Source organism: Conger conger, chromosome 1, assembly GCF_963514075.1.
Source record: "Conger conger chromosome 1, fConCon1.1, whole genome shotgun sequence".
NCBI lineage: Eukaryota > Metazoa > Chordata > Actinopteri > Anguilliformes > Congridae > Conger > Conger conger.
This window is the reverse complement of record NC_083760.1, coordinates 74,859,953-74,886,324: the sequence shown is the minus strand read 5'-3', so window position 1 is coordinate 74,886,324 and position 26,372 is coordinate 74,859,953. Positions and strand designations below refer to the sequence as shown.

Below are 26,372 nucleotides of genomic sequence, written 5' to 3'. Positions count from 1 at the left end.
CACAGTGGCGATTCAAACATGTCCCGAGACCTACTAGGTTTTAAAGACTAGACATGAATGCAAAAAATGAACTTAGAGCATATGGACGAAGGATGTACCTTTTAAATGTAATGTGTCTCCAGGCAGATCTCTTCAGGCAACTAACCAATTATTCTACTTTGTGGGATACATACATACATTTCCAAAGAGGTTTAAATAAACTGAAACACAGCACAAACTCAATTTTAAACTGTGTATTGGGCCCACAGAACACAATTATTTTACCATTACTGCCTCTCACTCAACTTGTCATTCAGAGATCTATACATTAGACAACAGCCATTCAAATATTTGGTCTTTATTAAAATAATACAGAACAGCCTCATATCAAATATGAATAATACAAAAATTGTAATATGCACCGCTTTTTTTACCCCAAAATTGTTAATTCACATTTTTTTTAAATCCAATAACTTTACAAACAAGCGAAACTTTTTACCTTATATTCAAAGAAATATAAATTAAGAGTGTAAGAATGGGCAGCATAGTTTGAGGACTAAACAGCAACAGAATCTCCAAAAAGTTTAAACGGCTGTGTTGAAAACCAGTAGCTATCTCTAATATTGAACATCTCAAGATATAACTTTGTCACACTGAAAGTCAGCAGTTCTGGTCATTTTTAGTTATGAAGAAACAATGCACCTAATCACAAGAGGAAATATTTGATTTGAACAAACTGCTAATGAACCTGATGATCAGACCTGATGAGCACACATTGCAGAAGGGGAGGAGGAATGATGAGTGAGGGCATATGCTGCACAGACTTCAAACATTTTAAAGACCAAATCAACCCTCAACTCAACTGCGTCAGCATCCATGAGAGCCCGATTCTTCAAGGGCCTTTGCAAGTCAGGATGATAGTCAGGCAACATGCTACTGGATCTCAGTCTAGCTGCACTTAGCATTAGACACTGCCGATACAAAAAATAAAAAAATAAAGATGTCCTGTAGCAATGAGGAGGAAAAGGTCTGAAGAAGCAGAACAGGGGAATGAGAGCTCATCCCTTTGAGAGGAAAAAGTAATCAGCTCAAATGACTGGTAACGATCGAACTTAGCTTCTGAACCAGTGTTGCACAGCAACTGCTGACCTTTTTAAATCTGTACCGTTGACCTATTACTAACCCATTACACCCCAAAATACTTGTTTCAGGTTCCAGTAAGACTGGCTGACATTATATTCACACAGTCTCTCCCTCCCCTCTTATCGTAGCATAAGTTCAATTTAGGTAGAAACTATCCCTGAAATGGAACTGCTCTAAATGCACTACTGCGTTTGGCCAGTGTGCATGTGAGCCTACAGTAAATTCAAATCTACAGATACTAAGAGTATCAGTTTCAGCTTTAGTCTGAGTCGGTTTTATTGGAGGTGGTAGTGTGGGTACAGGGGTCTTTGCTGGGGTTTGCTTTTAGTGTCTTCCATGCTCCTGTGTGGTAAACCGCTGACTATGGTTGCTTGGTAAACGGTGGTCAGAGTGAGCTTGGACTCAGTTGGACTGTGCTGTGAGTAAGTCTCTGAGGGGTGGCAGCCACAGCAGCCTACACAAAGCATTCTGCGTCAGTTTGGGCCATGTATGCGTCCAGCTCTGCGTCAAGGTGTCCTTTGGTCTTGGACATGTAGGCGTCCAGCTGGTTATCCAGCTGCTCCTGAGTGACAGCGGGACGTCCCACCCCTCTGCCCTGGCCCCGCCCACGGCCCCTGCCCCCAAAGCTGCCACGACCCCACAGACCTGCAGAAAACAAACAAGACACACAGCCACACACACACAAAATGTACTGCTGTAATAGGAGAACACAAGAACAATACAACAAGTCAGTCCAGATAATACTTCTGTCAAGCAATTAAATGAGCACCATCATCCTCACCGTTCCCTCTGGATCCTCCTCGGCCCATCAGCGCCCCTCCACGGCCCACAAAGCCACCCCGCTGCCTCCAGCCCCGACGCACAGCCAGCAGTGCGGGGCCTCCCCGTCCACGCACCTGACCCATGCCTGCAGGGAGAGACACGTCAGGCAGGATACACCACCACTGAAGTGTTGCGAGTTGAGAAACCGGTGCTGTTCTACTGTGCTTGACATGCCTGAACTGTGAAGGAGCCATAAGCCTTTTTTTTTTTGGGGTGTTTCAAGGACTGAGCATTCGTAAATAATCAATGTGTCATGGTGTGATAAACATAACCATTTAACAAACATAATCATTTACAATTTAAAAAGGAAAAAATAAATTGCTTATACTAAAAAGCACTCCAGTCTGTTTAGCGTACATAATGCACAGTACAGCAGCAAAGGTTAATGGCAAATGTCTGCCTAACCGCAAGCTCCCTCAACAACACCACCAAACTCACCTCTAAGAGACGTGGCTCCTCTCATGGGGCCACCTCGCCCACCTCGACCTCTAACGCCCCCTCGACTCATCCCTCGCAGGCCTGCCGTGGGGAACCCCCAGCCTGTGGCCCTGCTCCGGCCCAGCCTGGCCTGGATGTTGCTCCTCCCCAGCCGCTGCTTCAGGCTCTGAGTACGAGGAGACGCAGCAGGAAATGACATCAATGACCAGGAAGGGTCCAGAACCAAATCACTGCACTGGAGTAAATCTCCACAGCTGGAATTCAGCTAGACTAATAATAGAATGCTATTGCAGAGAACAAGATCATAACTCTTCAATGTGACACAAAGCCTTGGTTCCACAGTCTAAGAACAACATGCCTGCACCCAGGCAGCCAAAACAGTCCTGCAGTCCTTTGTCAGCGTGCACTGACTCAGACTCAAGGTCAAAAACACTTCTCACAAGTAATCAGTCCTTAACCATACCAGCCCTGCTCTAGGACAACCATAATTAAATGAATTTCTCGTGCACTTATTAGCAATACTAACTTGCAAAACAATTGACTTAAAGCCATTTAGTCAACAAATGTGTTCCATACTGTATCGGCATAATCCAGACTCTGTTGATGTTGATGGGTCACAGACATCAGGAAGTCATTAATGACACCTCTCTCATTAACAAGGCATTTTTGCCTGCATAACTGCTGCTCACTGGAGGTTTTTGTTTTTGCCACCATTCTCTGCAAACTCTAGAGACTGTTGTGCATGAAAATCCCAGGGGATCAGCAGTTTCTGAGATACTCAAACCACCCTGTCTGGCACCAATAATCATTCCATGGTGAAAGTAATTTATATCACATTTCTTCCCCATTCCCCACTTTGGTCTGAAAAACTGCTGAACCTCTTGACCATGTCTGCATGCTTTTATGCATTTAGTTGCCTGATTAAATATTTGCAAGCTAGTGTACAGGTCCACTTAATATAGTGGTCACTGAGTGTATAATAAATATACACCATACAATAAAATGCATCTCCATCTAAATATTCTATAAATATAACTGCAGTCAAGATTCAGCTACAAGGCAACTCACAAACCCGAATGCGTAATGGGATCCCACGCCCAGGAGGGACCCGAACGCTACGTCAGTGGCTGAAGTTTGGGCCTCCCTGCGGCCCCTCACCTGCTTGTGCTGCAGGGCGGCCAGCACAGACGGCCTGTGCTCCATCTGCTGAGCCAGGCGACGGTTGTGGGCACTGGCGCTGTGCTGCAGCTGCACAGTGGCCCTGATGCTGACTGCCACCGGCTGCTTGTTCTTCAACACGTCAGTGAAGCTTGGGGAACAGAGACGGGCAGGGGAGAGGACGGCAAAGGGAGGGGAGAGGAGGGATTGGAGGAGGCGGGAAGGTTTCAAAGCAAATCGTTTTAGCACAGCCATCCAAGCAAGTGATGAAACGCCCGCTTTCCTCTCCCCGAGACATTTGAGAACTGCTCCCTCCCCCTCTCTCCACCCCGACACACCTGCCAATGTCTGTACAAATAATGTAGTAGTAATAGCAGAGAGAAAGACTGCAAAAAGAGAGCAAACCCTTCCCGACAGTTAGAAAGGATTCAGAATGCACACAAAAGCAAAGACAAAGACGGTTGAAAGTGGTTGAAGACTGAGACATGAAGGAAAGTGGAGTAATGGAGGAAATGAAGCAGAGATGCCTCTTACAGGCTGGCCACCTCCCTGCAGTGATGAAGGCTTTCAGAAATGTAGTGGGGGAGCAGGTGGTGGAGGCAGCCCAGGACTGGAGAGACCAGCCACCCAGCCTCTTACAGCCCAGACTGTGCTCTCTGAGTGAAGCAGGATAGCGGGGACATTGGGGGCGGAGCAACGAAAGCACGTCTGGGCTAGGACCGGGCATCTGGCTTTAAATTGAGAGATGAAAATGTGAAATTGAGGTGACTACATATTCTGGTGTTGCGGTAAATAAATAAAGAATAGAGAGGGCTGGAGAAGAGGGGGAGGGGGGTATTTGGGTACCTCTCGCTACGGATTAATTTATCCTCTCCCATCACAGGCTTTGTGATAAGGTACAGCAGTGGAGACAGATTTACAGGCACTGTTCATTCTAGAACGGTCACGTCACCTCCCATTACTGTTGCTCACTCTTTCAGATTGGATGCATACAGTATGCTTCCAATTCATTTGTGCCGCTTTGTACCTTACTTTTCACACAAGCTACAAGCCGCCATTTTATTTGAGCATAAACCCAGTACAGCCGGAATTTCCATTTACGTATCTTCTCTCCTGCCGTCATTCCACACTGCACATGACTTGAGGCAGAAGTACACGCTTTTTTTCTCCCCCTTTTTTCTCGCTCTATACATCAACATTCACCGCTCCCTCTTTCGTCAGTCGGGCGCGTCTCACCGCTCGTTCAGCGACACTTTGGTGGTGCTTTTCAGCATGACTTTCTGAGAAGAGGGCGAATCCATTGAGTCTTCACGTTCTGGCACGCTCTTAGGAACTGGTAGGTTTATGGGGGAAGGAGAGATAGAGAAGGCAGAGATGAGAAGGCAGTAAATTGCCAGCTGTAAATTAATTTCGTGACACATGGGAATGTCAGTGGAGATGCAATCACCGTTGCTTAAAACAATTGCACATTTCTCGAAGCCTACTGGGAAGAGGCAATGCCATGGTCAAGGTGCAAGTCATTTGAAACTGAAGAGCCGCATCGCTCCGACACCTTCCCACTCCTCCCTGTCCCTCCATGAGGTAGCTGGCAAGGTAATATTAACTAAGCTAGCCAACTACTCCACCAGTTTAATATACTTTCGAAGAAACAACTATTTAACGTAATGAATGATATATCATAAACTATCCTAAAACACTAGATTAACTAGAAGGTAGCTAGCTAGCAACTGGCTGGTGATTTATAGCAGCAACTTACATAGCTTGCTAAGCTAACGGGTTTTTTCAAATATAAAACAAATTTGAAGTATATTTAATTGCAATATTAAAATATTACGTTCACTTACTGTGTTGTATGACCAGAAATATCGCGTGCTAGAGAGAGAGAAAGAGAGAGAGCAGGGTGGCTGTAAGCAATCAAATGTCGCTGTTGATGCAGCAACAGGAACACATACGGTGTCCGTTGTAACGTTACTTTTTTGTGAGCTAGCGAGTTGGCTACTTCTTCAAATATTCTTCTGATAGTGCCTATTATTTATTGTTGCGTGACACAAAGCCTCGCATTTAACCTTTCCTCGCTCATTAGGTACCGAAGTCCCACCTTTGACAAAATGGTAGTCAACGAGGTTAGATACTTGGAAAATGGAGCACTTTATAATGTTACGTCACATGCGGCGTGCTTATTGAATTTTGATGTGTGTATGTTATTGGGCACTGTTATCACATGGGCTGTTTAGACCAATTATATAATTTTAGACCAGTCGGAATTTGATTGTGAAAACAAATATATCGTACAAGAAAAGGTAGTGTACAGGTACCATGTCTAAGTTCATTATTATTTGTGTATGGTGGTATCCACAATGTCTATTATTCACGTCTTTTCTGCCTGCATTTTATTTAGCTCACCGTAATAAACATAATGTCTTCATTCGCCACATATTCCCTAGGCCACCATGTGTCTTATTGTAATTATGCATCTGAGAGATCCTACCCCCTTTAATAAGATAATTGTCTCTTTTTGTTGTTGCTTCTTCAGAGTTTTGTCCACTAGAGGGTACTGTTAGACCTTTAATCCACTATAATGAAAAAGAGCAGAAGTTCATAATACTGCTTGTGGTCTTGTCTTTTAAAACAAACCTGTCTACGTGCAGGTTTATTAGATTATTTAATCCAAGAGCATCTAAAGAGCATACAATAATCTAAAATGTGATTTCTATATGAATGTTTAGCCATCACCTGTCATGTTTTATACACAGTGATCATGCCGGTATCGAGCAAAATCTAAAGATTTATGAGAACAGGTTACAAATAATGTAATGCTAGACTTTAAAATTGATTGTGCCCCTCATATTTGGATATTGAAGAACATCATGAAATTGAATGAATAGCTTGTATCCAGTTGTGTAAGTGCTGTTTTTACACGGTGTAATCCCAGAGATAACGAGACCCTATGTCCAGGCTATTGTTTTCTAGCCTCACAAGTGACTGGAATGGGTCTCAGGTCAGAAATACCTGCAGATTTTTAAAGAAAACCAAACCACTATTTTGAATGGCGCTGAAATTATGAGATTGGCTTCCTGCAATCTGACATGGTTCATGGTTCATCCAAAGATATAGCAGACCATTAGTTTATTAGCAAAGCACATCCCTGGAATGTGAGTATAGCATATACCAACAGGGTCAGGTTCAAAGAACAGCAGTTTATGAGGACAAGTGAGGCTAAAGAGACTTGATCATGTAGGTACTGTATGCTGGGAAACTCACTCTGGGACATAGGATAAAGGCTGGTTTATACTCTGTCGGGGACCGTCACTGCAACCAGCAACATCGCTGGTCGCTGTGGAATTTGGTTTACACTGTTTTCCGTTCTGGTTCCTCAGTGGTGGAATGACTTGAGAGACTGTCAGAACAGCAGAATCCCTCCCCCTATTTCGACGCAGACTCAAAACCCACCTTTTCAAACTCTACCTTAGTCCTCCCTCCTGATTTCCCCTGCCCCTCCCCTTTCTGACATCCCTATCCTTGTCTAACCCCCCCCCCCCCAAAAAAAAAATAAAAAAAATAAATGCACTTCTGATGACAACTATGTTTAGAACAGCATTTCCTGTGTATTTTGCTAGTTTCTGGATGTGATGCTCTGACTTATGGTAGAACCTATGCACTTGTAAATCGCTTTGGATTAAAAGCGTCTGCCAAATGACTAAAATGTAAATGTAAAATGTAAATAAATGAAATATATTTGAAATTAAACAATCACTATAGTCAATGTTGGGCGACATTAAAATGTTCATGAACATTCAGAGATTTCAGTCAAGCGACGGAGTATGAACCAGCCTTGAAACAACACAAGCAGGGCCGGTTCTAGGCACAGGTGCTTTAGGTGGTCGCAGAGGCACATCCATATTGGGAGGGGGGTCAATTGGCCAACACCCACAGACCCTGTAATTGGAGTCCATTCCAATGGTGCTGACTTACAGGGGTCCTGACAACATCTAGTGCTTGATAAATATGTGTTATTTAATGGACATTTTAATGGTCATAGTTACTAGAGATTTATGCTGATAGTGACTTTTGAAGCAAGGCTTGTTGTACACTAATATGTACCTTATCTTTTTGCCCGTGACAGTATTTCTCATTGGAATACCTCTGCTTCCAACTGTAAATTAATTAGGGTTATGTCTGCTGATAAGATCTTTTCTTGATAGAAATGGTTACTTTCAGTTACATGACACTCACTGGTTTCACATACTGAACCCAAATGCTTTAACCTTGAATAACAATTTGAAAAATAAACCCAGGAAAACAGGCCTTCAATTTTTTATCAGTCCAATCTAGTGACGCCTCTTCACTGCACATGATACCCCAGCCCTTAGCTATCTTACAAATATAAATAAAAATTGGAATTTACTAATATTGAATATGCATCACATGCATTCAGGGTAAGACTAAACAAAAGTTCAAACAGAAATGAGTTAAATGGATATAGGAAAATACAAGGAAACTTCAACTTCAACAGTCGTCATTTCCCAGGAAACAGTACAGTAAAAAAGTCTGGGGAGAAAATGGAGGGAGATGATGAGGACGGGTAAGCCAAATCTATACGGCTCCACCTTAAAAGCAGCCATACTGACCTTTCAATCTAATACAGCCCAATACAGCCCCAGACAAATCTCCGCTCCGCTGACTTGCGGCCAATGGTGAGAGCACCGTCATTGTTGGCTGAAAGCCACTTTCCCGAAAGAGAGGGGCGCTGTGATTGGACGAGCTCGGCGAGACACTCAGGCGCACGATGCCTTTTCTTTTTGTTATTGTAGCGAGCGCACTGCAAGGAGAGACAGCTGGGGCACCAGGATGTGTGAACAGAGACAGAGGGGCTGATAGATTGATTACAACTGAGATAAGAGCCACAAACAGGCACGGCCACTGGAAGAAAGAGGTGGAAAAGGGGAAGACAAGTTGGAATCCGACTTCACCTATAGCTACCACTTCTGCTCGTTTCCAAGTAGCCTACTTCTGTAGATGTGTGAGTACACTTAGCTGACGACTTTATTTGTGCGGGGGTGGCTCTTTTTCATTTGTCCGAACCAGCAGGCTATTTACTGTGTCCCTTGCCACACGATCAGTTTGTTTCCCAAGTGAGACCGAAGAGAACCAGGGAACCTCACTACACCCCCCGCCCAAGACGTGTTCTGTATCTCTAGAGAGGGGAACACGACTGGGAAGAGGCAGGTGTGTATTTAAGAAAGCAATACAGCATGACTTTGTGTTGCCCATAAAAATACAATTTATGTGAAAAATAATTTATATGGAAAAAGATCATGCTAGCTTGCCAAATTTTACCCCCAAAAGCTTGCTTTTCCTGAATGCAATCTTCAGAAGTATTCGTATTGTGTCATGTTGAGCTACCATGCTCACGTCGCCCTGGCGTTATTTCGATTTTGCATTCGTCCCCAAATTATAATATTATTGAACGTATCGCGAACCCATGGATATGATCATATGGCAAACTTAGGAACTTCTGTTGCATCACTGTTGCGTGTGTTCAGTGTTGAGAAAGACTAACGAATAGTATTTTATTGTAGCTACCAGAAAATCGCACGGATGTTTTGCATTCATTTCACAACAAACCTGAACACGAAAATAAGCGAGAGTTCAACTTATATAAACGCTATGCAGTCCTTAGCGGCACATATCTCGTTTGCTTCAGTTGGTATGCCTTGCCACGAATCGTGTCATAATAGTATGTTTGCGCATTATGTGTTCAGTCTGTTTCAACTCTAACCCTTATTGTATTTTACATTTTAACAGTTGGTCTATATTGGTCATACTACACACCCGTTTACCCTAATTGAATTTATTAAACGCTACGACATATTGCAAAATTCAACGACGTTAAAATAGTTTACTTAGGGTCGTTTAACTTGATAACTCAAACCTAAAAATGTTTTCTTCATGACGATCAAACTGAGCAAGCGAGTTTGGGCAGATTTTACCGGCCAATAGTCCTTTTCAGTCTATTCGGCAGCTAGTGATGAGACGCGTTTACAGTGCTCTAGAACAGGGGTGTCAAACTGAATACCGAGGGGGCTGCACTGTCTGCAGGTTTTTGTGGTTTCTTTTCAGTCAGCTGTCAATTAAGGTATGTGGCTTATTTTGCCTGCCAATAGCTTGAATGAAGCACGGGTGCAGAGAACAACCCGAAAACAAGGCAGACAATGCGACCCCTCACACCTGGAGTTTGACACCTGTGGTATAGAACATTTGGTATAGAACATGCTTGTCAGACCATTTTCTACCAAGGCTGATTGTTTCTCTATTCCTGTGATGGCTCATACATAGATTGAAGGCCATTCATAAAATTAACCAGAAGACATGGTAGGCCTATTGCACGTTAAATGTCAAATCAGCGGGCAAAACTATGAACAGCAATTTCTCTGTTTCTATAACTGCAATGTGTATTTATATCTATTTTTCTCAGCTCTCTCGCCCTCTCTCCCTATCTCTCCCTCTGTCCTTCCCTCCTTCCTTGATATATACAGACTCCCCATTCTCTATAAAGTACTCTTTTTTTTTGCTTTTTGTTAATGCATGCATCTCTCCTCTCCGTGTATCTGAACGCAGAGCCTTTGCCCAGGTCCAGTGTAGAAGCATGTCGGTGACCCCCCCCAACAGTAACGACGCCTGCCTCAGCATCGTGCACAGCCTGATGTGCCACCGGCAGGGCGGGGAGAACGAGGGCTTCGCCAAGCGCGCCATCGAGAGCCTAGTGAAGAAGCTGAAGGAGAAGAAGGACGAGCTGGACTCGCTCATCACCGCCATCACCACCAACGGAGTGCACCCCAGCAAGTGCGTCACCATCCAGAGGACGCTCGACGGCCGGCTGCAGGTGAGCGTCCTGGCGCTTCTGTTACAATCGTCCCGCTTCCCCTCACTGTTACAGCAGGGTTTATAGTAACACTAACCAACACCGAGCTCTACACTATCTGAAACAATGAACTGTGCGAGTAGAGTTACACTGAGCGCAGCGCTGACTGAAAGATGCATCGAGCTGTGTGCCGACGCGCTGATCTCCTCTTCAGCTGAGACGGCTTGCTCAGCAGTGACTGAAACGCTCTGCAGTAACTGAATGATACCCTGAGGTCTAATGTGACACTGGGTGCTATACAGGCACATTCAGCGACTTTGACTCACACATTGAGTGGCGCATCGTCAATGAGCTCTTCATTGGTTGGCACACGCACTGCCCTCTACCCTGACAACGAGCTGCATACTAATTGGCACAGTGAAGTATGCACTGAGTAGCACTCTGAACTCTGCGCTGATTGACACTCCCGAGTTCCACACCGGCTTTTGTGTTGACTTTATACTGAATTGTGGATATGGTTAACAGCCCCCCTCTGTCCATATATAACCCCTGCTTTACCCTTCTCTTACCTCCACTTCTTGTCAGTATTTTTACCTCACTCTTTCACAGTAAGTAAACCTCACTCTTTCCAGCTCTCATCATATCAAGCCCTGTCTTTCAGTTTACGGTATAACTGATACCCTGACCTCTACTATAACCGATACCGTGAAGTGATTTACCAGCTGATACCCTGATAGATTCATAGCGTGATCCACCATGTTCGTCGCTGCAGGAAAATTAGAGATGTGTGCGTTGTGACGATACTGGTTCATACTGTAATACAGTCTGATTTATGTGCTGACTGATATACTTGACACATTACTGATAGCCAGTGGACTAAATTATATAAAAATGGAGATGGAGAGAGTACCAGTAACATTAATGGACTGGCAGACTAATCACTTGAGCAGTTGTAACCCCGACTGCCTTCTCTACTTTGTTTTTTGTTTTTCACTATTATTAAGGAAATGTATTTGCTTCCACCTGAAAAGGCTACCCCCTAGCATACAGAAAGCGCAGGTGCTGTGCTTTGGCAACTAATTAGAAAATGATCTTATGGATTTGATTTGAAGATGAACATGATTTGCATACAGTAGCCCCTTAATGAAAATGACCAAAGGCTGTATAAAATAAACAATTAGCTATATTGCATTATCAAAAAAAGCTGAAATTATATTTGTTTACAATTAAACATTTTAATTAAACACCCTTGTTTTCAGTACTTTGTGCACTCTACCTTTCTTTCTTTCTTTCTTTCTTTCTCACAGTTTTCTAGTGAGATAAAATCAGTAAACATATTGGGAGGGACCTTTCACCACTCCTCCATTGACTATCATTCAAGATTATTTGGTCTGCATTTGTCTGCTGGCCTTTTCAATTCAAACCTCAAATTCTCAATTTGGCTCATGTCTGGGATGAACATTGCAAAACCGTACTTCTGCGGACCATTTCTTGGTTAATTTTGAGTTATGTTTCAGATTATTGTCTTGTGGAAAGATACCATTGCAGCCAAGATTTAACTTCCTGGTAGGGATAGGGTTAGGGTTTTTGGCCAGGATGTCTTGGTTCTTGCAGGAGGTCATGATTCCATTGACATTAAAAGCATATAGACTGTAATCAGATATTCAAGATTTATTTTCCGATCGGTGGGGAAATAAATGCTGAATGGAATCAATTGAGAAATTCCAGTTGAGCGGCTGGTTTGACGTGTGCATAGTTCACATAGACTAGCGTCTCAAGGGAATGAAAGAGAAAGAAAAGATGACAGGGGTAGTATTGTGCCCCTCCCCCTGCGTTTGGAGAGAGAGAGATAGAGAGAGGAAGAGAGAGAGAGAAGGAGGGAGGGAGGGGTGCAGTGGCAGTGAGGGTTGTTTTGTCTGAGACACAGGAAAGGGGCAGGGTTTAGTTAAGCCTGTCTGTCTGTGTGTGTGTGTGCGTGTGCGTGTGTGTGTGTGTGTGTGTGTGTGTGTGTGTGTGTGAGTGAGAGAGAGAATGTTTGTGTGGGTCACAGTTTTTGTCTGTGTAAGTGTGTGTATGTGGTCTGTGTATCGGCCTTTGTGCACATATTTCCATTGTGTGAAATACATTTTGTATGAGACTGATTTCATTAATGTACTTGTGCCTACCAACCTCTCATTGTGTGTGCCAGTACCCCTTTGTGTGTTTTCTGTGTATGAGTGCACATTCGGCTGCACACACTGATTGCTTGCCTTTGCCATATTGAGGGCTGATGTCCAAACTAGAATCCTTTTTGTAGTGGGATGAATGTATGCCTTTCCATACAGCAGTTTCTACATACTTCTACACTGGACCTGTGTGTGTGTATCCACGTGTGCGTGTGTGTGTGCGCACATGTGTGTATATGTGTGTGTGTGTGTGTGTGTGTTTATGTGACAGAGAAAGACCAAGACTGAACTTTTCATCTGTTTCATCCAAATCTTACAGGTTTGGAAGGTCTTGTGGGTGGAATTTCATGAACTTGGAAAATGGAAAAAAACACAAATAAACCGCTTTTCAACGGCTTTAATAATGAGATTGCTTCCAAACGTGTGTGTGTGTGTGTTTGTGTGTGTGTGTGTGTGCGTGCCCGTGTGTGTGTGTGAGAGAGAGTGTCTCATGCTCTCTACCTCTCCATCTCTCTCGCTCAAAGGTCATAGAAGGTGTGACGTGATCACTTCAGTCATCAGCCCGGCTCCACTCTGGCTGGATGGATTGAATTAACTTCCCCCTCCTCCTCTCTTTCTTTCTCTCTCACACACGTTTTCTCTGCCTTCCTCCAATCTAACCTCAATTCCTCAATTCAAACAGGCATCAGCTGAAAGCTACTAGTGTTTCTACCCCAAAGTGACATACCCCAAATTAGGCTTTCAGCATTTCAACAATAACCCTATGGCAATAGTTGCATAATTAAAATGGTTTGCTTTGAAAGATCAAAGAATGCCAAATGGTAACATTTTATATTTCAATTTTATTGAAAATGTCAGCCATGAATGTATTATGGGTTAAAAAAAACAAAGGTAAGTTAACTACAAAGCAATTACTCAAGTTATTATGGATTCACGAACCAGTAGAAATATATACATGGAAAATAGAACATGAACAGTAGTGGCATTAGGACTCTGAAGTGTGGTGTTTCTGTCTTCCCGTCTGTTCCTTTGTTCCATGATTTGTTTTTCCAAATTCTTTGCCTCTCTGTGAAGTTTTAAAACATTATTACTTGACGATGACAAGGGTTGCATAAAGAGGGAGACAGACCAGTGAGACTCACACGCACACACATAGGGAACCGTAAGTGATGCATCACAAGGCTGGAATTTAAATGCAATACATAAAAGCGTCTGTTTTTCATGTAATGCCACTGTGTTCAATTTTTCTAAAGCCTCACAGCAGTTGTAACTTCCCTGTTTCTGTGTTTTCACTGGGGAAATTAATATGGAACTGGAGATTTTTATACACCTTCCCTTTCTGTTTAATTTCTCAAAACTACTGTTGATTTCAGCACTCTTCAGGCAACCTTCAGATAGTGTGTGTGTGTGTGCGTGTGTGTGAGATTGCACAGACTCCCTGGTCAAGGCATTGTTATCAAAGGAGAGGAAAATCGCAGCAGAACTGAGGCTAATGCTAAATGGTGCACAATACTATGTGCATCTGTAGTTCAGTTGAAAAGAAAATGCATTACAGGAGGGGAGATGCTTGGTTTTCTGTGTAGTAACACTTCTCCCTGTTTGGCTGTTTCTTCCCCATCGTCTCCTCTGTTCCTCCTCTCTGCCCTTCCCCACTCCTTTGATTTCCTGCACCCCTCACCTCCCACCTCATATCTCCACTCCTGCTCCTTTCAAACCTTTCACCCTGCCTCTGCTCTCCTACCCCCTCCACACCCCTAACCCTATTACTGATCTCATATACCCCTCTACACCCTGAATCTTACCTCTGCTCTCCTACCCCCTCCACACCCCTAACCCTATGACTGCTCTCCCACTGCCCTCTCCTCCCCGAATCCTGTCCCTGTGGTCCTCCACCCCTCACACCCTCCTGCTGTCTCCCAGGTTGCAGGGCGTAAGGGCTTCCCCCACGTCATCTACGCCCGACTCTGGCGATGGCCAGACCTGCACAAGAACGAGCTGAAGCACGTCAAGTTCTGCCAGTTCGCCTTTGACCTCAAGTACGACAGCGTCTGCGTCAACCCCTATCACTACGACAGAGTGTCCCCTGGCATCGGTAAATCTGGATACCTCCACACATGCCTACACAGATTAAAACAAAGTACCTGTATTAAAGCAACAGACTACGTATGAACACAAAATGTTTCTTCTGATCCCTCGCCATCTCTCTGTTTCTCCCTCCATCTCTGCATTTGCCTCCATATGTAGTTGGTCTCAGTATCCAGGATCCAGGCATGGCCCCTGCATCGCTGTGCTTGTAGTTATCTCTGTGGAGTTCTCATTGCCTCTCAATCTCCTCCCTGTGTCCTCTTATCTGCAGGGGTTCAGTAAACATCAGTAGGTTTAAAATAATACAGCAATATATTGCCATTTGCAAATGATGTTAATAAGAAAGAGGCCAGATGACAAAACTAATTATGTGCTAATATTCATAGTCCTGTATGCAATATTAACACAATTAGCTTGGGCAAAGGAAAGATAAATTGGGGCACCTGAATGGTGTAATGACTTGTATAAATCAGTTTCTGGTGTGCCAGTGAAGCGCATGTGTGTGTTAACAGGCGCCCCCTCACCTCCACTGCCGCTGATGCACCCAGGCCAGCAGATCAAAGAAGAGTTCATTCACGACTGCATTCAGATGGACATCCTCCCCAGGATGGCAGCCCACCCGGACCACCACCTGAAGCTGCACCCTCCCAAATGCTACAGCCAGCCCCTCCCACCCCTGCAGCTGCCCCCAGAGCCACCCCACACCCCCACGCCTGTCACCCTCTACCCCAGCATGCCCTGCTCGCCGCCTGGTCAGTACAAGCACTGCGCTTAGATACTCAGCCAGGAGATGGAGTACCATGTGTTCAGAGTGGTATCCTGCGTACAACTCAAGGCAGACAGTCACACTGCAAAAGGTGACTTTACAAGACTTTTAGTCTTGTAATGAGAATGAAGATCTTTTTTTTTTCCACTCAAGTAAAAATTTGAAAGTTAGATTTTTCTTATTTCTTTGGCAAATCTAAATGAAATGAAGATGAAATTAGCTTGAATTGTGAATTATTCTTCATCCATCCAAATCTTGAAATGAGTCAAACTATCTTACCTCATTAGCAATATTAATAATGCGTTCTGCACTAGCTCTTCTGTGTGCCTCGGACCCCCAGTGCCAATCGTACATTTTAATTACTCAGAAGGGTGCTATTTTAAAAACTATCTGATTATGATATGCTCCAGTTTTATGCCTCCACAGTTTTTCTGTCGTGGCCCGCTGGCTGGCTTTCTGTAAATAAGGTTCCAGCGCTTGTGTCAGTTATGGGGCACTCCGAGCCCAGACTAAACATTAGCTTTGTACACAGTGCACAGATGTGCACAGCCCAGACAGGGCTTGCACATTACGATTTCAAACAATGTGAACGTGTCTCTCTACGTCAGCAAAACAGAGAAGTGTGTACCCAAGAGGTCAGTCAGCCTTCACACAGTGGAACCATGGCAGGATACTGTCATTTGTGTGGCGTTTTTGGCTTGGTGGTTTCTCACACACCCTTTCCGTGCTCTTGCCTCTGATTGGCCCGGGTCACCTCATTGGATTCATGAATCAAAGCCAATCGCACGTTTTTAATGAGCAAGAAGAAAAGCAATGGAGAACCTCCTCCTGAACACAGATGGAGTTAAATTAATGAGCTCGTCCAATAGGATGTGGGATGTGGAATTTGGGATGTCTACAAGGCCTACTGCTGAGGTTAATTAGGCCACAAGAATCATCAAATGAATTTAGTCCTCTAAAATACCTTTAGGGCAGTGCTGTCAATCTCATGGCCATGGAGGGCCACGTTTATGCTGGTTTTCCAGCCTCAGATCTTTCAGTTCAATTTTATCAAATTATTTGCTGAATTAGTGCTCTAGGTTTGCATATAATGTATAAATAAAGGGAAATGTGTTATTTGTGTTGTCTAAATAAGAACTGTTGCTTATACTCTGTGCTCTAATGCAGTTAAATGCATATGGCTGAATGAGTAATAATTTAAATCAATTAAGGCAGTATTGGTTGAAATGAAACACCACTGCTTTAGAGAGTTGCTAAGCAATATATAATAAATCTTTGAATAGACGGTATTGAAAAAAATGCAGGCTGCGTGTGTGTGCTTGTGCATGTTTGTGTATGGTTTGAATAATAGTATATGGCCCTCTATGGGGAGACAGTATATGAAAGCTTTGGCCGCCCCTGATATTGAGCTTGTCAGCTAGCAGGTGTTATTGTGCTCTGTGATAAAGGTAATGTCTGTGTACGTTTATAACTGTGAGGAGACGGAGATATTACTGTGAGAGGCAGGGAGATATGCTGGCCCAGGGGACATGGTTGTGGGAGGAATGGCACTCTCTGCCCGTGAGTGAAATTGCTTCAGAGAAATTTATGCTGCTTTACTTGTTGCAGATTAGATCTTTTTGTGATTGATTGCTACTCCACTGTTAAAAAGCGCACTGCAGATCCAACCGCCTTTTCACTTCAGTAATTTGCCATGGCAGATGATACAGAATCCATCAAAGCAGGGGCTCAGTTGAGGACAGAGAAAATAAAATAAAATAAATAATAAAATAATAAAAACGTTTTTTTTCAGTGATGCTGTTTTACTTATTTTTAGAAATTATGCACATTGCCTGCATATGTGCATAAAGGATTTTGGCACATTTAAATATTTGTGGCGAATCATCTCATGTCTGTGCAGAGAACGATTTTTGTGTATTTAGTTTTTTTTTGTATTTTGTGTGCAAGCATTCATTGGCATTGTGGCTAATTACATGACACTAAATGGGCAGAAGTGTAAGTATTAGACATGTGAAATATAATCTGCTGAAAATTGTAGCTTATCTGATAAAAGTGTGGACACCCCTACGCAGGTATGCTTCGACATGTTTGTGTCTCGGTTCTAGGAGGTCTGTCTCCCTGCAGATAAAGGGCTCCTATTATGACACAAAGGCACCTTTTGACTGAGGGGGGAGAGTAGACGAGACACTGCAGACAAACCCTGTGCATGTAAACGAATCGCTGACAAAAGAAACCTTCACTTCAGAGGACTGTGGATTCTGCTGAAAGGCAGTTCAGAGGGATATCTGTCGCTGTGCATAGCCGAGTGTAAACATGGATTACCTGCTCACATACACTTTGTTGCAGTGCTAACCAGTTCTCTCTCTCTATCCTTCTGTTGCTTATTTTCTTCTCTTTTCTTGGTGTTATTTCTGTTTTCCTCTTGTTTTCTTCCCTCCTATTGTTTCCTCCACATGATTACTTTTCTCTTCTCTGCTGAATTGTACTCAATGTTCTGCCTTCTCTTCATCCCCCCCTCCTGTTTGCTGTCTGCTATTCACGTCCCTCCCCCTGTTATTCCTCCTGTTCTCTCTCTCTCTGCCTCTCTGTCTCTCTCTTGCGCTCTCTCTGTCTGTCTCTCTCTCAGTTTCAATTAAATTCAATTTGCTTTATTGGCAGGACAACTACAATCATATTGCCAAAGCAATGCAATATTATACATTTGATAGAAACACACACAGAAATCTCTCTCTCTCTCTCTCTCTCTCTCTCTCTCTCTCTCACAGTCAGCAGCTCCATGTTGTCTCTGCAGGGAAGATACAGCGAGGGTCTTCTGCAGATTGCCTCCCCCCTGGCCCCTTCGCCGCCCCCCTCCACCCTCCCTCACGGCCCCCCCCAGCACCCTCCTCCCTCCAAAAACGTCTACAGCAGCTCCAAGCACAAGCAGGCACAAGGGACCTTCCACAGTGAGCACCCTCCACTCTGTCGGCTGTTGCTTGTTCTTCCTCAGGGCCTTGGTGTGTATTTGTGGCAGGCTTTAAAAATATTTTTCATTCTCTTTTTCTCTGTTAAAAAATTCAGCTACCTGGACAGGCAGCAGCACAGCCGCCTACACCCCCGTGGGACCCCAGCAGAATGGGAGGAGCCACCAGCAACCTCCACTTCACCACCCCTCCCACTTCTGTATGTCTGTCAATCATGCTGCCTAAAAGCATCATTACACATATTGGCACGAATGGATGATCTTGATATAGCATTGTTTTCATTTTCTGTCTTAAACATTTCTGTCACCAATTAGGGTCTCAGCATCATAGCTCCACCCCCTTCCCTCCACCTGTCTCCAGTCATCCAGGTAAATCCTGCTGCCATTTCACTTGCACACAGATACTGTACACACATACAAACATGCACACGTTCACCATGCATTTCCTGACCACTCTAGTGTCACACATTAACTCTGTGGTTCCCAGCCCTGTTCCTGGAGATCTACCGTCCTGTAGGTTTTCACTCCAACCCTAACAAAGCACGGCTCGTTCAACAGCTAGTGATCACATTGAGCTGCTAATTAGTAGAATAAGGTGTGCCAAATCAGGACTGAAATTCGGTAGCGGAACAGGAACAGGGCTGGGACCCACTGCATTAGTCCATGGTGTCCCCTGTAACCATAGCTGATCTGAGCACCGCGCCCTCATCCGCAGGCCCTGAGTTCTGGTGCTCCATCTCGTACTTTGAGATGGACGTGCAGGTGGGGGAGATGTTCAAGGTCCCGGCCAGCTGCCCACTGGTGACGGTGGACGGGTATGTGGACCCCTCAGGGGGCGACCGCTTCTGCCTGGGCCAGCTCAGCAACGTGCACCGCACCGACGCCAGCGACAGGGCCAGGTCTGTCAGTCACCACCGCTGACTGTCTGTCTGTGTCTGTATCCGTCTGTCTGTCTGTCTGTCTGTCTGTCTGTCTGTATCCATCTGTCTGTCTGACTGTGTCTGTATCCGTCTATCTGTGTGTCTGTCTGTGTCTGTATCCGTCTGTCTGTCTGACTGTCTGTGTCTGTATCCATCTATCTGTGTGTCTGTCTGTGTCTGTATCCATCTATCTATCTGTCTGTCTGTCTGTCTGACTGTGTGTCTGTGTCCGTCCGTCTGTCTGTCTGTCTGACTGTGTGTCTGTGTCCGTCCGTCTGTCTGTCTGTCTGAATGTGTGTCTGTGTCTATCCATCCGTCTGTCTGGCTTTGTGTTTGTATGCCTGACTGTCTGTCTTACTGTATATATCCATCTGCCTACCTCAGTGTGTGTCTTACTGACAACTTTAATGTGGCTTGTATGTCTTGTCTCTCTGACTCCATGGCTGTCTGAACATGCATGAGTATGTACATACACTGAAATGGCGGGTTGGATCATTTTGCCCTGTAAGTGGGAAACAGAGGGAAATGTAATGTGGGCTGTATGTATTTGTGGACGGTCTGTGCCATAGATCCAAGCTGCATCTGAGCCCAGTCCCCCTGCTGTGCTCTGAGAATGTGTGTGAGGGTGGATGCTATGTTCATGGGAAAAGCTAAGCTGATAAATAGCTACTGCTAAGGTTCTGCAATTTGGGTTTTTAATACCTTTGGAAATTACTTGAGGCATTAAGTGATTCAATGGTCCATTGAAGAAGTGATCACTCGTGAAGACATTTAGGCAGAGGATGAGATGCAGTGGAATTAGCAGGGCTGTGCTTTCAATAATCACATTTATCTAATGTAGAGAGAATCAAACAAGGCTTTTCACACACTACAAGTGTATCTGAAAAAAGCAATGCAATCAAAAGAGAATAGACAACAATGTGCTGACAAAACAGACCAGCTCAATGTGGTTCCTTGGTAGCTTGCTGTACAGTGTAGTCTGTACGTATTTGGACAATGGCACAGTTTCTGTTCTTTTGGCTCAGTACTCCAGCACTTTTGATTGGAAATTAAACTGTGAATGTGAGGTTAAAGTGACCAGACAGTCACATTTAATTTGAAGATATTTACATCCATATTCGGTGATCCCTGTTTTTATACATAGTTCACCCATTTTAGGGGACCAAAAGTAATTGGACACTGGCTTTTCCGCTGTTTCTGATTTGTCAGGTGTATTCGCCTGCTTACTTAGTGCAGGTCGTGATTCGAAGCTTCTGATTGCCTTAGAGGTCTGTTATTGCCGATTGTCGACATGAGGTCCAGAGTTGTGCCAATTCAAGGAAGCCATTGTGAGGCTGAGAAAAAAGTCAGACGCATAGGCCAGAATAAATTGTATGGGCCTGACTTCTCTCTAAGATCAGACGCTTAACTGGCTTTAGGACTATTTGCCTATCTTACTGATTGTGTATGTCTGAAGATATTTCCATCTGTTTGTGCCTCTGATTGTGTGCCTAAAAGGGGTAAGTACCTGTACCTGGGTATCTGTGGGCTCTTTTTCCAAGCTGTCTCCCTGCCCGCTTGTGTCTGTTTGTCAGGTAATTATCTTTTGTGAATGAATAAACATGAGCCTGGCGTCTTCTCTCCCCCTGTTTTGCAGGCTGCACATTGGGCGGGGTGTGCAGCTGGAGTGTCGGGGCGAGGGCGATGTGTGGATGCGTTGCCTTAGCGACCACGCCATCTTTGTGCAGAGCTACTACCTGGACCGTGAGGCTGGGAGGGCGCCAGGGGATGCTGTGCACAAGATCTACCCCGGGGCCTACATCAAGGTGGGAGACACACACACACTCACTCTCTCACATACACACACACACACTCACTCTCTCTCACACACACACACACACACTCACTCTCTCACATACACACACACACTCACTCTCACATACACACACACACTCACTCTCACATACACACACACTCACTCTCTCACACACACGCACACACTCACTCTCTCACACACACACACACACACACACACACTCACTCACATACACACACCACACATACACACACACACACACACATACACACACACACACACACACACACATACAGGCACACACAGGCACATGCACATACACACACCAGGGAGAGCGGCAGGGGACACTGCACAAGACCTACATCAAGGTGTGAGAGACACAGAAATACATACACACACCCACACACACACACACAGGGAGAGTCTCAGAGACGCTGTGTGCCAGGGAGAGACGCTGTGTGCCAGATCACCCCTGGGGTCTACATCTAGGTGTGGGAGATTGTGCGACAATGGCCAGAGAGAGGAGAGTAGACCATTAGGCTGAAAATGAAAGTTAGATGAAAGAAATGTGTAACAGAGAAACACATTGTAACATGGCTTAGCTGCCATGACTGAATGGGGAATGGGGTTAAGGAAAGGAAAGTGTGGAAGGAAGACACAAAATGGAGGGTAAGGGAAACCCGAGAACGTGAGGCCGACAGTGAAACACTTTCCCAGGGATTTATTTAATCACCGAATGACCTGTCACTGCCCGTGAGTGATAGCTAGTAATAGCTAGCCTTCAGTTTCCCTCAGTAACACCAAGTTTCTCAAGTATATTCAAGAACCCCTTCTGTATCCAGAGATATACAAACGATTATGGCTTTGTATGCGGTGAGAACAGACAGACAGAAAGCTGCCTCCCCCAGGTGTTCGACCTGCGCCAGTGCCACAGGCAGATGCAGCAGCAGGCTGCCACGGCCCAGGCAGCTTCAGCGGCGCAGGCGGCCGCCGTGGCGGGCAACATTCCGGGCCCGGGGAGCGTGGGGGGCATCGCTCCCGCCGTCAGTGAGTGTGACCCGCTGTCTGCGCCCCCCGTGGGGCTCTCTGTGCGCCTCCCTGTCTGACTGCTCCGCCTGTTTCTCCTCTCTCTCCCCTCCCCCTCTCCTACGTGCAGGGTGGCTGTCTTAGGGAGGCTCATGACTTTGTGTATCGGCTCTCCAGTGAATGAAACTTTAATGTGCTCTGCGTGTTACCGTGCTCACTGTTCTGAATCAGTGACTTCTGTTTTTGAACTAAGACTGTGTGTGGCCCTCTTTCACATTGACTTTCCATTTCTCTCTCCATTTACCTCTTCCCTCCTGTCTTATCTCCTTACTTGGGCCCCTCCCTTTCCCTCCCCCTCTCTCTCTCCCCTTCTCTCTCCCCCTCCCTCTCTCTCTCTCTCCCTCTCCCCTCCCTCTCACTCCCTCTCTCCCTCTCCTCCTCTCCCCTCTCCCTCTCTCCCTTTCTCTCCCTTTCTCTCCCTCTCTCCCTCTTCCTCTCTCTCCCTCTCTCCCCCTCTCTCTCCCTCTCTCTCCCTCTCTCCCCCTCCTCCCTCTCTCTCCCTCTCCCTCCCTCTCTCCCTCCCTCTCTCTCTCTCTCCCCCTCTCTCTCCCCTCCCTCTCACTCCCTCTCTCCTCCTCTCCCCTCTCCCTCTCTCCCTTTCTCTCCCTCTCTCCCTCTTCCTCTCTCTCCCTCTCTCCCTCTCTCCCTCTCTCTCCCTCTCTCTCTCTCTCTCCCTCTCTCTCCCTCTCTCTCTCACTCTCCCCCCCTCCCCCCACAGGTCTGTCAGCAGCAGCAGGGATCGGTGTGGATGACCTGCGGAGGCTGTGCATTCTCAGACTGAGTTTTGTGAAGGGCTGGGGGCCGGACTACCCCCGGCAGAGCATCAAGCACACCCCCTGCTGGGTGGAGGTGCACCTGCACCGGGCCCTGCAGCTGCTGGACGAGGTGCTGCACTCCATGCCACTGGCCGACCCCGGCCCCGCTAACTAAACCCCACTGGAGAGGCGCTGATGCTGGATGAGCTCATAACGATAGTCATGACTGAACTGTGATTCATATTCACACTGCACACTACCAAGCAGCTCAACTCCAGACGTCAGTGGATCAGAACCGTCCCTTCACATGGAATAGACCATTTATGTGCACCAACTCAGAAGTGAAGAACAGGGATCAGACACTGGTTTGTAATGCCAAACCCTGATGGAGAAACGCACAGCTACTCAGAGCAGCATTTAAAACCCTCATGGTCGATTGCATTTAAAAACCCTCATAGTTGATTTCCTCTAAAAGCGCCTCTAAAAGTTTTCCTGGTGTCTTTGATACACATCATGTAAGTGTTCAGGTTGTCTGTCCCCCTCATGTTAAATGCTCTGCTCAGAAAGAGTGAAAGCAACCAAAAATAAAAAGCCAAATAAATAGCTTTAAAATATCAGTATGGATGTTACATGACATGAAATATACATTTGCAGTATGGCTCCTTTAAGAAAAACTGGCAGTAATTAAATGGGTCTTATGTAATACTGGGGGGTTTATAAATGTCAAGATTGAACACAACATTCTTAAGTGCCATCATACCAAATGAGCCATAGTCTGAGTTGTACTGACCACCATTTTAGCAAACCATTTGCGATTTGTATGGACAATGACCTTTAGCTTCCTTAGATCCATGGTTACACAGCTAGAAGGTGGGATTCCTTCTTTTGCAGTCATCTTTGTCTATTTCATGAACCCATTAATTTTAGAGTGTTGGAAAGTAATGTTTTGCTCTGGCAGAGGTCCAGAGTTCCCTTGTCTTAAACCAAAACTGTGTCATTTGTGCATTACAGCATCTAATATTAGGGCTGCTCCTTTACCAATTCTTGTTCTTGCTTCCAGCACCACCTATGCTGCTAGCATAAAAGTGACTTAGTGATAAATGAAGTGAAATTGTCACCCTTAACTAAAGAGCAGGGGCAATAAAATATAATATTTTGTGTTTAAACCAGGAGGATGCAGAGTCAGGTCTTTTGACTTTGCTGTGTTATTACATTTTAATGTATAATGTATATGTATTTGCCATCAGAGTTATATGTCCTCAGAAATTGAATTGGGGCCTCAGTGGTTAGCTGGGGGAACTGCATATGGTCTCGGGTCAGAGTTGCCTTTCAGACTGCAGGAGACTTGTTAGCGGTTCTCCCTGAAACAGATGAGTGCCTTTCATTGCAGTTCAAACTTCAAATAGTAAAAATACATTGTTTTAAAGCATTGCACTGGATGTCAGTCTGTGGTATCATAACCTACTACATGCACTTACTTTCTGTGGAGAGAATGAAAATATACAGTATACTTGCGTATGTCTGCAAACATATTTTGACCAATAAGTCCGCACAGGGCTGACACCTAGTGATCCTGTTAGGTACTACATGCCGACACAGTTTCGTATTTTTGTAGAAACAATGTTTTATTTAAATGTGAGAATTTAAAAGTGGTACATTGTGACACAGCATGTGTTAATATTTCCATTTGGATGACAACCCATGGTTTGGTGATTAGAAAATGGGGTGTGGTTCTCTTGATCCTTATCACAGTATTATTAATCAGTTGATACCCAAGTATAATTTGCTATACTGCAATACATAGTGAACTCAATATATACATTTTTGTTCATTATGGAATACAACCATGTTGTATGATATTTATAAACTATACAGTTCTCTGGTATTATGAACCATATTATTATACTGTATATAGCAATATATATATAATAATGAAATATAGATAGCTATGCCACAATTAATCAGCACAGATTCTGTTAATATTCTTTTCTTAAGTATACATATATTCTATAACTCATGTAATATAAATATATAGTTTTGTAATACTGACTGAGAAGTTTGTTGAAAGACTTGTATGTTGTATGTATGTTGATAAACAGCCATTTCACTGAAATGCTTTAAAGTGATGTTTCACATTCTGGGATTTAAAAAAAAACTATTTTGGTTTTTGTCTTTAGTTTTAGAAGAATGAGTATATTTGCAGATATTTCTGATAACCTGCCTGCTTCATCCTACAATAGCCGTTGTGGGACATTTGTGGTTGGCGGTCTGGAGTTAGGTGAAGTGTGCTTTCTTGCTTTAATACAGGTACAGCAATGTTATGCTTCCTGAGGTTGTACCTCAATGTGAATATTGCCTGATTATTCTTCAAAGGTAATGTTTAATGCCAAATTTGATCGAAACTGTGTCCTAGACCACATGACTGTTCAAAGTGGAGTAAAGTGAATTGTCTTGCTCTAAACCTCTAACCGGGGATGCCTCCATACCAGCCAATGTAAACTGACAGGTTGACAGAATTTTCTGTAAAAATATAAAATATATTTCTTTGCAAATACAAACTGGCTGGACCAAAACATAAATTAAAGCTAATATGAAAGAAAAAAAAGGAAACTGATAATGGTGCAATGCCCAAGTGGAATGTTTCATTCTATCTCATATTTCTCCTATTTCTGTTTTTCTTTATTTTTACAGTGATGTTATATAATGTGAATTTACTCTATACACCTATTTTAAATTATTCTTGGTTTCTGTTGATTTCTTGTTCTAATTATTATATTATATTTTCATTATTATAAAATTAGAAGCATTTGTTATTAACTCTATAAGACATTAATTATACAAATAAAGTTGTTTTCATATAATATGCTGTGAATGCTGAATGGTTTCAGATATTTAGACAAAATGCAATATTAGAATAAATGGACCTGAAATTAACGTAAACCACAATTTATAAAGGGGCAGCTCACCCAATTAAATATATTTCCACTTACCCACAGGGCCACAGTACTATCTATCCATCCAGAGTTCTCTGGGATTTTCTTGTTTTTCACGACTTTTATTTATATGTAGGCTACTTCACCGTTATATAATGGACATCTATGGACCACGCCTTTTCTGGTGCTCTATTTTAATATTTCAGGTGAAGTAACTACTTGCACATAATTTAGTAGTTGTTCCTCAGTTGTGATTATGATTGGATAAATCAAGATTTTGCAGTGTTTGACAAGTGTTCATCCTCCATTACATTTAGTTAGCAGGCACTCCTAGTCCTTTCCAATGTGACTAACAAAAGTCAACAGTGTCTCAGGAATCTAAAAGTACAAGAAAGTACAAGAACATTATTCACTGAAAAGGCTTATTAAATAGACGTTTTAGTTTCCAATCTTCAGGTGAAAACAGTTAAGCACCCTTCTGTGATTGGACTGTTTCACCTCAT

At 44.1% G+C, this 26,372-nt stretch overlaps 2 protein-coding genes across 6 annotated transcripts; one reads left to right on the top strand and one right to left on the bottom strand.

The window, feature by feature from the left end:
* Positions 1 to 321: 321 nt before the first annotated feature.
* On the bottom strand, positions 322 to 5,668 carry chtopb (chromatin target of PRMT1b). 2 transcript variants are annotated; one of them, XM_061233356.1, is made up of 7 exons: positions 5,513 to 5,668; positions 5,385 to 5,412; positions 4,777 to 4,873; positions 3,541 to 3,691; positions 2,383 to 2,548; positions 1,904 to 2,029; positions 322 to 1,767 (listed from the first exon to the last, which is right to left on the bottom strand). In XM_061233356.1, the coding sequence occupies exons 3-7, from the start codon at positions 4,839 to 4,841 to the stop codon at positions 1,577 to 1,579; spliced, it is 699 nt and encodes a 232-aa protein (XP_061089340.1). In that variant the 5' UTR covers positions 4,842 to 4,873; positions 5,385 to 5,412; positions 5,513 to 5,668; the 3' UTR covers positions 322 to 1,576. The 2 variants fall into 2 exon arrangements, with proteins under 2 accessions (XP_061089340.1, XP_061089348.1); XM_061233364.1 differs by having other exon boundaries at positions 5,639 to 5,667.
* smad10b (SMAD family member 10b) lies at positions 4,309 to 25,797 on the top strand. Of its 4 annotated transcripts, XM_061233347.1 has the most exons (13): positions 4,901 to 5,133; positions 8,352 to 8,560; positions 8,661 to 8,766; positions 10,159 to 10,423; positions 14,488 to 14,659; positions 15,165 to 15,404; positions 18,184 to 18,363; positions 18,479 to 18,580; positions 18,696 to 18,749; positions 19,096 to 19,279; positions 20,937 to 21,105; positions 22,004 to 22,142; positions 22,900 to 25,797. In XM_061233347.1, the coding sequence occupies exons 2-13, from the start codon at positions 8,557 to 8,559 to the stop codon at positions 23,109 to 23,111; spliced, it is 1,827 nt and encodes a 608-aa protein (XP_061089331.1). In that variant the 5' UTR covers positions 4,901 to 5,133; positions 8,352 to 8,556; the 3' UTR covers positions 23,112 to 25,797. The 4 variants fall into 4 exon arrangements, with proteins under 4 accessions (XP_061089334.1, XP_061089331.1, XP_061089332.1 ...); XM_061233348.1 differs by lacking the exon at positions 8,661 to 8,766 and having other exon boundaries at positions 4,902 to 5,133; XM_061233350.1 differs by lacking the exons at positions 4,901 to 5,133; positions 8,352 to 8,560; positions 8,661 to 8,766 and adding an exon at positions 4,309 to 4,328.
* Positions 25,798 to 26,372: the final 575 nt, after the last annotated feature.